This window comes from Cavia porcellus, unplaced genomic scaffold (assembly GCF_034190915.1).
Source record: "Cavia porcellus strain 051 isolate PalLab524CR breed Dunkin Hartley unplaced genomic scaffold, mCavPor4.1 scaffold_12, whole genome shotgun sequence".
Classification (NCBI taxonomy): Eukaryota; Metazoa; Chordata; class Mammalia; order Rodentia; family Caviidae; genus Cavia; species Cavia porcellus.
In genome coordinates, this window is record NW_026947495.1 from 29162691 (window position 1) to 29172961 (window position 10271).

The 10271-nt window shown below is 32.6% G+C and overlaps 1 protein-coding gene across 8 annotated transcripts in view; it reads left to right on the forward strand.

Moving 5' to 3' along the window:
- Nucleotides 1-4447, forward strand: part of Spopl (speckle type BTB/POZ protein like) — a 54148-nt gene extending 49701 nt beyond the window's left edge. For all 8 annotated transcript variants that reach the window (XR_010050780.1, XM_063259014.1, XM_063259015.1 and 5 more), the window contains one exon: nucleotides 20-4447. Coding sequence is in view for 7 of the 8 variants with exons in the window: in XM_063259014.1 (XP_063115084.1) it covers nucleotides 20-164 (145 nt within the window). In the remaining variant the exon portion in view is untranslated. The remainder of the gene's footprint in view (nucleotides 1-19) is intronic.
- Nucleotides 4448-10271: the final 5824 nt, after the last annotated feature.

Consider the following 10271-nt stretch of genomic DNA (forward strand, 5'->3'; position numbering starts at 1 on the left):
CACTTTCTCTATTTTTCAGCCAAGCCACGGACATAATGGAAACATCAGGGTGGAAGTCTATGATTCAGTCTCACCCTCACTTAGTAGCAGAAGCCTTCAGAGCACTAGCATCTGCACAGTGCCCACAGTTTGGCATTCCACGCAAACGGCTAAAGCAGTCCTGAAACCTTCTGTGAACAGTAGAAAAACATGGAATTGACTTTTGTTCCTCCAGGTCCAGAAGGATTCTAATACACAAACCATAAGCGAAAGTTGTTTCTGTTTTCTTATCTGCAAAACAGAAGCTGAAAAGGCATATTGCTTGCATTTCAGGTGGATAATTTATGGTTTATACTTCAGCTTTAAATTAGACTGATTAATTCACTTCAAGGCCTTAAATTATCTTCAGTGACTTTTCTTATTCATATAGTACTTTAATTTTTTTATTGTGCCTTGTCATTTTGACCAAGGCTATGCAGGATTGCACTGGCTCCATAATGCAGTAATATCGATAGCTGAAGATAATAAGTTTCAAAAGGATCTTCCATTATTTTAAGAAAGGAAAAATGAATTTTATAGGACTTGTCCTATGTTATCTCAAAATGTAAACTCCTTAAAAGCACTTGCATTGAAGATTACCAGTTATGTTTCCAGTCTAAGTTCTATAAATATAGGAGAACCTGCTTATCTTCAAGGTAAGTTATGGAAATACACTGCTTCAATTCTAATTTATTTTTCATTTCAAGGGGCAAATATGCAATGAGTTGGCCCAAATTATACTAAACTTGTGGTGTTTGTCTGTGTGTTAGCTGTCCAAGAAACTGGGTTTATCCAAGTTTACAGTGGTGAAGAAATGACTGAAATAAGATTTCAATAGGAAGAAGGCATGTTTTGTGCTGAAGTAATTTTTTAATTTATAATGATCTACATTTATATGAAGAATTCTGTACATGTTAAAAGTGAGGTTGACCAAATGTAAATGTAATGAGCGGGCCAAGTAAGAAAAATATATATGCACTTTTAATGTGTGACTTTTCTATGCTGAATGGTACATATATTTTTTTGCTTTTGAGGGGATTAATAATGTATAATTATGTTTTAACTTTTGAAATAATTTTTTTAAGACGGAGGCAACTAGAATGTTTGTGATAATTAATAAGAAAGAGATCATTGACTATAGGTAAATTGGTTTGGATTTCACATGTTCCTTATTGAATTTATTCCTGTTTTATCATACTTTGAAAAAATGAACAATAAATGAGTTCTGGACAGTCTGCCCTCCTACAAACAGTGAACAATTATTATTTGCCCATGGAAAATGCACAGTATAGGAGAGAACCCTTAGAATCCAAAGTGTCAGTCTACACTTCAGACTGCTCAAGCTTGTCAGTTCAAGCTTATTCCCCCTTATTTTCTCCCTTGTATTTCAGTTACTATAGTAACATTGTGGATTATTAAAATTCTGCATAATGTGAACAGGATAAACTATTTATAAACTGCTTTTTCATGGGCCAGTTCTTTATTATAAGTGAATTTTAGCTTTAAACATACAAAAATGCTCACTGATAGTCATGAGGTTTATTTTGAGGCCTTGTCCTGGAGAAGCAGATGTGATCAGTGTCAGAACTACATTTGACCTACTGTCACAGAGACAGTGTGCTTCTTAGGTAAGATTTATATTTGACAACATGGGGTAAAGTATGTCACTGGAAAAAAATGCACATACTTGTATCTTTGCATATATAACTTTATTCTCCAGAGTAAAATTTGTTTATTTAGATTTTTCATTCAGGACAAAGAAAAGCGATAAAGGTTGAGGTTTTAAAATAGATGATATTTTTGCTGTTTGTTAGATGTTATCTGAAACAATCCTAATGTATCAAGAATGATTCATCTTTACATTGAACAAACACTGTCCAGAAAGCATTTATTATTCAAAACAGTGTTGAAAAGATCACATTTTTAATTAACTTAGTTTAATTGAGTCTTTGCTATATATCTTAAAAGTTTGAAGTTATCTCGTAGGATAGAAGAAAGATTCTGACCTAGTAATGGACTTTATCCTGTATAAGAATATAATGGCAAGTAGAAATTCACTTTCTCAGTTTCACCTTAATATTAAGCCTGTTAAATGTACAATTTTATTTTATTTGTTCATTTGTGTTTTTTGAGACAAGATCTTGCTTAAGCTTTGAAGTCACTATGTAACCCAAGCTGGCTTCAAACTTGTAGCGATGATCCTGTCTCAGCCTCCCTTTGCTGGGATTATAGGTGTGTGCCACCATACCTGTTATGATGTACAATTTTAAAAATACACATGCATACTTTTAAGATTTTTGCCAGGATCTTATTTATAAGAAAACAACTTCTGTCTAGCTATAGAATTATGTTGTCACATATTAAAAAATGGTGTATCCATTTATATCACATGCACACCATGCCAGTAAAGTGTAAATTAATTCACAGATTCATTCTAATATTGTAATCACATATACTTCAGTAGCACCATTTAGTGAGTATCTCAGCTTCCTGATTCCAGTGTTTATTTCAGATCTTAAAGACTTTATTATGAAGATGTTTTTTAAGTTTGGTAGCACATTTTGTACCCAAAATGTCAAACACTGTGCTGTAATTACGAATATTCATTTTTGTAGAAATGTCCACTTTTCAGATAATATAATGCCTACCATTATACTAACAGAATTGTATGGTAGTTGATTTATTTTTTTATTTATTATTACGTATATTTTTAGTATTATAGTTTCTTGAGGCAATGATTAAAAAAACTGTTAATGTATTCTTATGCGAGTGCTCTACTAGCCTTTCCCCACCCATTCCACCATCTTTTAAAGTACATACATTTTATTTAAAATAGATAGTTTCTGTCTAGAGCAGTCTTGCCTTTTAAACTATAAATCTACTCCTGTTTTTCTTTTGTCAGCCAAGGAGGCTTTTGCTTAGAAAGTAATGATTGGTTTTAAATATTACATATTAGAAAAGTAGCCATTGGTTAAATGTTGTTTAGACTAAGAATTAGAAACACTCTATTTGTGCCTTTTTCATTTTTTAATTTTGATGTGTATTGATATTTGGAGCACAAATATGAAGGTGCCATAGTATGGCTTACCAATGTTACCTCCTGAGATATTCATGTGTCATTGTCTTCAAATAGTAATTGGAGAACCTTGCATGAAATATGTGGTCTTTTGTGTGGGGAGTATGTGTGTGTGTGTGTGTGTGTGTGTGTGTGTGTGTGTGTGTGTATCTGTGCATGTGTATATGTCTGTATTCATTTGGGCTTGTGTGTGAAGAGTAGATATATGAAAATAGGACTCAGTTAAATGTTGAACATTCAGATTAGTTAAAATAATTAAATGTGCTTTAATTGGAGGGACAATTGACAAAAGAAGTTATCATTCTTAAAGACGTGACTAATTTTTACTGCACGATGAAATATCAACAGTGCCTTTTTAGGACATCAATTATAATTGTTTTAAAATAGTAAAAATTCTTAAGTTATCAACATTATTGATTTATTTTTATCTCAAAACTTAAATTCTCAAAAGCATAATTTTTAATTTACCCATTTAAATTTTTTGCATAAATTTAACATACAAGCAGAAATCTTTCTGCTAATGGTGTATAAGGGCTAACCGTATAGCTCTACCATGCACATGAAGCCCTGAGTTCCTTCTGCAGCACTGCCAAAATACAAACAACTGAAAAATTCTGGATCATAAATACTACCAACTGTTACTAAAATCAACAGGGACTTTGGTAAGTTGTTTTGGAAATCTAATTTAGCAAACTTTGCTCATAGCCATGTACACAGAGGTGAATTAGTCTGACTGGACATGCATGCTTTATGATGGATAAAATAGTATATTCTTGAAAAGGGGTGAGTGAGTTTGTTTTAGTGTTCTCAGTTTATAAAGATAGCACTTTCAGCATACATAAGGGTATTTTGCAAGCCCTTTTTATACAGGTTATGAAATGCTCTACTTTAAATGTTTTCAGTTCATGGAATGATAGAAATTTTAGGTCCAGTTGAACAAATATTGAGTGCCTACCATATGCAAGACTTCTTCACTAGGATTGAAATCACACTGTGTCTTCTGTTTGTAGTATGTGAACTCTGTTTGAAAAGGAATTATTATATTTAAATCTTTTTCTGTTATTAGAGTTTTATCATTATATACTGTAAACCATTTGATTTTGCATTTTTAAAAATGGAGATACAATTTGAGTCCCGTTTCTGAAAATAAAATTCTTCTAAAGTTATTTAAATATTCTGAGGAAAGTTGACTTTCAAAATTTAAATGTGTACAAGATAACTGAACTAATTTTAGCCTCATTTTTAATCAGTTGATGTTAATGATAAGATACATACTATTTGTATCTTGTTGCTGAAAATATTTTGGAGTTCAGCACATTGAGTTAAAATAAAGTTGTTATCACTTATTCAGAACTAATTGGCTGGCTTTGTGTTTATTTGAAAAATGTAAAATCTTTTAGACTAGTGTTGCTTTGCAAAAGAGGTATGTATTGGATAAGAAAACTTAAATCATTTATAGTAGGGCTGGGGATTTAGCTCAGCAGCATAAATGCCTGCCTGGCAAGTGCAAGGTTGTGAGTTCGATCCCCAGTACCAGAACAAAGCAAATAATAATAATAATAATAATAATAATAAATAATGTATAGTAAATATCTTTCCTACATAGGGACACTAGTATTTTTTTGGAACCATTAAAACCTCTAACTTGTAATATATTCTACATGTTTATCATTTGCATGCAATCCATATTGAACGATTATTCCAATATCATGAATTAATCTGACACTTAAAGGTAACCTTTTCTACTTCCTATTTTAGTTATACTAGACAACTTAACCCTTTGATGCTATCAAAAAGCAAATTCGTAATAAGATAGTCATGTACCAGCTTAGCAAGTTAAACAGTTTCTGATTAAAAGTTATAACCAGGGTGCTACTAGGAAGGGCATAGTAAAAAAAAAAAACTTCCATTTGACCAATACCCTTGTACACATTCTCTAGGTTCCCTTTAAAAAAAAATACATAAAAGGTGTTGTAAAACTTTAAAAATTGTTTATGCAAGTATAGTAAAAATAGAACAAATGATGGGTCATACTCTAAACTTTACTAATGAACTCTAACGTTTTCTGTCCTGCTGTGAAGCAACCAGCCTCATTGCCTTGCTTTAGAACACTGGGATATGTTTCCTTCATCTACCACCTCAGAGTAATTTGTTTCTAAGAGGGGACCAAGAATGACATTTGCTTTTGACACTGTTTTCAAATAGATCCATTAGTAGAAATCCCTCTCCTTCCCTCTCCTCCCTGTCTTTCTCAGGAAAGTCTGCATACATCTGCAGTGGAGAGTGACAAAAGTTAGGACATTCCTATTGTGCTTCCTTTTCATCTCCCTTTCCCCTTCTCTTTGACCCAGCCCTCACCATTGTTCTTTCTGATCAAGTGAGTGTAATCTTATGCCAAAATCTGTGACTTAATACCAAACAATTTTTCTATTATGTAATCTTACCCTTTTCTTCAAGTTTAATTCAGGCCTTAATAGATACAAGAGAAACACTGTAGTATATATGAATAATTACAGTACAAAAAAAATCAATCATTGCCCTGAGGGCTCTGATTGTTACTTACTCCAAAATGGATTTGCTGTTATAAGCAGAAGATTTTTTGAATCTATATGCATCTGAATGACAGGGTGTTGCTATATTGTCCAGGTTGGCCTCAAACTCATTCCATTCCTCCCTCAGCCTTCCAAGTGCTGAGATTACACATGTACATCACCACTCCCAGCTTCAAATGTATGCTTTTTAAAATGCTAAAAATTATGAAGGTCATAAAAATGTTCAGCCAAAGATGAAAAGTAAAATTAGCATGCAGTTGAGAGAAAACAGTAAAATTAGATCCATTGAATTTGAGAAATAACAAAAATGATAAAGCAAACATTTGAATCAGAGTACAAAGTTGAGGTGTTCCCAGATGATAACAAGAATAAATTAAAATAAACATCTGGTTTAATTTTAATCATCAGCACCCTGAATGGAGTGCCTTGTACTGTGCTGAACTGTTTTTGGTGATGAAAATAGAAATAACCCACATCCTTAAGAAGTTGCATTTCTTAAAGAATGTACAATTCTCACAACTGGTAATTGTAGAAATGGCAAAAGCAGGGGCTGGGAATTTAGCTCAGCGGCATCAGTGCCTCCTTGGCAAGAGTGAGGTCATGAGTTCGATCCCTGGTACCAAAAAAAAAAAAAAAAAAAAAAAAATCTAGTGAGTTCGATCCCCAGTTCCCCCCCCAAAAAAATACTACTAGGGAAATGGCAAAAGCAACACCTACCCAACAGTGGTAGGAAGTTCCATGGAACTTCCATGGCTATGGAAGTTCCACATAGCCTTCCTAGAAAAGTGATATCTAAGTTGAGATAATGAATTAGCAGCTTATTGCAGGCATAATCTATACGTGAAATACCAGACCAAAGCATTTATGAAAATGCAAATAAACATACCTGTTTCCTAGTGTCTAAATGGAATAGAAGATTTAGATAAAACAATAAGGTAAGGCCATGGTTTTCAGAGGGTGAGTTGGGATCCAAAGTTTTCGTAATTGACAACAGTAAGTAAGTGTAATAGAAACAGTGATTATAGATACTAGAATGTCATTTACTTTTAAAAAGTTCATTGTGGAAATAACATTCATGGTACTCAGAATCCATGAACAGCTACCTAAACTAGACAAACTGGGTAATTTTTACATTGGAATGGTAAATAATGAATAGCTTAGTGATAGATTTAAAAGTTCTATTTCTTTCATAACTTTTTTCTAAGTAAAACAAAAATGACCCAAGAACTCTTTGGTAATTTAGTAGTTAAATTTCTAAACTTAACAAATACAGAAATAGTTTTTAAATATCCAAAATAGGGAGAGCTAAAAATTCATCAAAATTAATCCATGTTTAAGAAGACACTGAAATGCACTGACTTAAATATTAAACAGTTGACGGGAAATTTAAATCTATAGTAACACTGTTTACAATTATAAATGTAAAGACAAAATGATCATCTGTTATACATAAAAAGGAAACTCAGAAGAAAAAAACCTAGAGTTAGAAAATAAAGAGTGCAGAATTCTTTCCTTCCATAAATGGCAATGAAAAGTTCTACGGAATGGTTAAAAAGCAAGCTTTTATCCATTGATGGAGTAAAATGGACTATATTTTCAAAACCTCAAACTGAAAATTATATAAAAATGTGAAGAGAAAAGCATTTGATCACTCAAAATGGAGAAAACACAAAGTTTAGCAGAATTAGCATGAGGTTAAATGTACCTACTGTACAAAAAGTTTGATTCAACAGTGATCTGTAATAATTTTTGTTAACTGGATATGTAATAGATCTGACCTGTTGTGGTAAAACTTAACAAAATAGATGTCAACAAAACAAACTGGTAAATGGTGAAGTACAGGGTGTTGTGTACCACATTTCTGCAATATCTACTTGCTCTCCAGAAGAGAGAAAAAATGATTCTGAAGAGACAAATGTGAAGTTCTGAGATAATAGGATGGTGAATCAGTTACAGAAGCCGGTAAGTCTGAAAGAGACTGCTTTTTTTTTTTTTTTTTTAACTGTGTTTTGGTGTGTGCCCAGTGCGAGTGATCCTTTTTTTTTTTTTTTTTTTTTAATCTTAAAATTTGTTTCCACCATAACTATTGTGCTCATTTGCACAATATTCGAATGTTTCCCATTTAAAAGGTATCAACACTCAAAAATGATAGAAAGAACAGCTGGCTGCTGCTGGGTTTCTGTTGTCCAGGCTGGCTTTCAAGTTCTGCCCTGAAGCAGTTTTCTTGCCTCAGCCTCCAGAGGAGCTGAGACTGTCAGGCAAAAGCAGCAGTTGTGCTGAGTTGTCTTTCTTAGTGGAGGTAGCAAGGAATTCAGGCAAGAACTCTGAATAATTAAGAAGGTAGGTCAGGGAAGCTCTTTAAAGTTACAAATTACCCAAAAAAAGAAACTGAAACTTTAGACAAGCTTTGAAAAATACAGAAATTAAGTGAAATAACACCTGTAAGACCCACAGTGTCCTAGAAACAACAGTGAACTATGAATTATTAGTACCCACTCCCTTTCACCCATTTATTAAGAGAATACCAAAAATGTAAGACAGGCACATTATAAGTGAGTATTAGAATCCTAAATAAAATGGTAATTACTACAAAATAAGAAAAACCATATTACCTAAGGTTAACCTGGAACTGAATGTAGTTCCATATGAGGATATTAATTTCACACTGTATTAAAAGAAGCTAAAAATGATCATAGGTTGAACTTCAAAATTCCATATCCATTTCTCTCAAATCCTCACCAAGTATAGAAAAGAATCTTCATGTACTGTAGAGGATATAACTCAAAAACAACAAAACAGTGACACACCAGAGGTTATTTCTATTAAAATCAGAACTGATACATAGGCAGCTTGATAATACATTTATTATTTTAAGTAATTATAAAAGTTTAATCTCAAGTATGTGGACAAATAACGTGGAAAAGGAGTACTGGATTTGAAAATTAGACATAACTGTCTTATAAGAAAACAAAAGTTAAAATTTAATGCTAGCTTGGCAAAATGGCTAGGAAAATTTAGAGATAATCTTTAAGATACATGCACTGGCAGAAACCATTTATAGGACCTCAGACATAGTGGCAGAAAAAATGGGACCAAGGAATGATCTTCACATGTATGGATTCTACAAGAAGGGAAGTATCCTACAAAATTGTACTGACAGTGAAAATAGTCAAATCCAGAAAAGAAATGATATTATGTATCAAGTTAAAAATATGCTTGAGGAGAATATAAGTAGACTATAGTAGTATATTATTATCTGTGTACTGGGGATCATTTGTTGCAGTATACTACATCTTCTTAAGCTTTTCATAAAATGTGTCATACATTATTAATAAGAAAAAAATTATTTTTAAAATGTATACTCTGAGAAAGCCAACAATTTTTTTTTTAATAGACCCAGAATGGAGGTGTTACAATTTGAGAACAATAAATTGGGCAGGTGATTCCCCAGGTGGTGAAGATGATCTTACAGTTCATGTGGAGGATTTGCCCGTTGTACCTATTCTCATGCAGACCTTCATTACTGATAACACATTTGAAAGTAAAATGTCATTCAGTTATTAGCATTAGGTAAATTATTATAAAAGCCATTTTCTGAACAATGAATTAAGTGCCGTGTGTGTGTGTGTGTGTGTGTGTGTGTGTGTGTGTGTTTGGGTAAGAGCTCAGGCATTGAAAGCATTAAAGAATTTAGCACATCAGAGTCTGAATCCACTCTTGTGGGAATCTAAGGTTTTAGGCTGAATAGACTAGTGTTTCCTTTTACTTTTAATTATGCAGTTCAGCCTTTATTTGGTACAAGATGCTTGGAATATACTGATGCCAAAACAAAACAAACAAGCAGAAAATACAGCCATTTTACTCTCACACATCTTCCTGACAGGCTAGAGGGACAGCCAGTTGATAATGATGAGTCTTTCCAGATATTTATAAAAAAAAAAAAAAAAAAAAAACCTGTAATGATTTTCTACTACTAGTGACTTCTATTTTATGTCCGTATTCAGATTTTTTGCCTTGCTCATTAGTTCCCTCTTACTTAAGTTGAAGACAGACCACCAATTTTTATTTTTCTTCATTCCTAATATACATTTAAAGAAAATTTTTTGTAACCACTGCCTTAATTACATGCATTCCACAATATTTTGTTTGTTGTATGTTCATTATTACCATTTCAAAATAAAATTTGATATCCCTTGTTTAATATGCAGACTATGGATTTATTTTTACCTTGGGGAGGGATTTTTCTGGGTATCACATACTTATTGATTTCTTTAAATCCATGGTGGCCAGAAAATTCACTGTGTCTCATTTCAGTCAGTTGACATTTATTGGTACTTGTTTTATGGCACAGAATATGGTTTATCTTGATGAAGATTTTATATGCACTTGACTGTATTTTCAATAGTTGTCTATTGTTGGATGACATATGATGGAGCTGATTGACATTGCTTTATGAATCTTTGATTATTTATTTTTATCTTTTCTAGCATTCACCAAACAAGGTTAAATTTTAGTTTTTTAAACTATACAAAAAGGTAATGGGCAATCCCAATGAGAAGGAAAACATGAAAATACAATAAATAGGCTAAAGGTTTGTGCAAATTCTTGACTACATACTGCCAGGT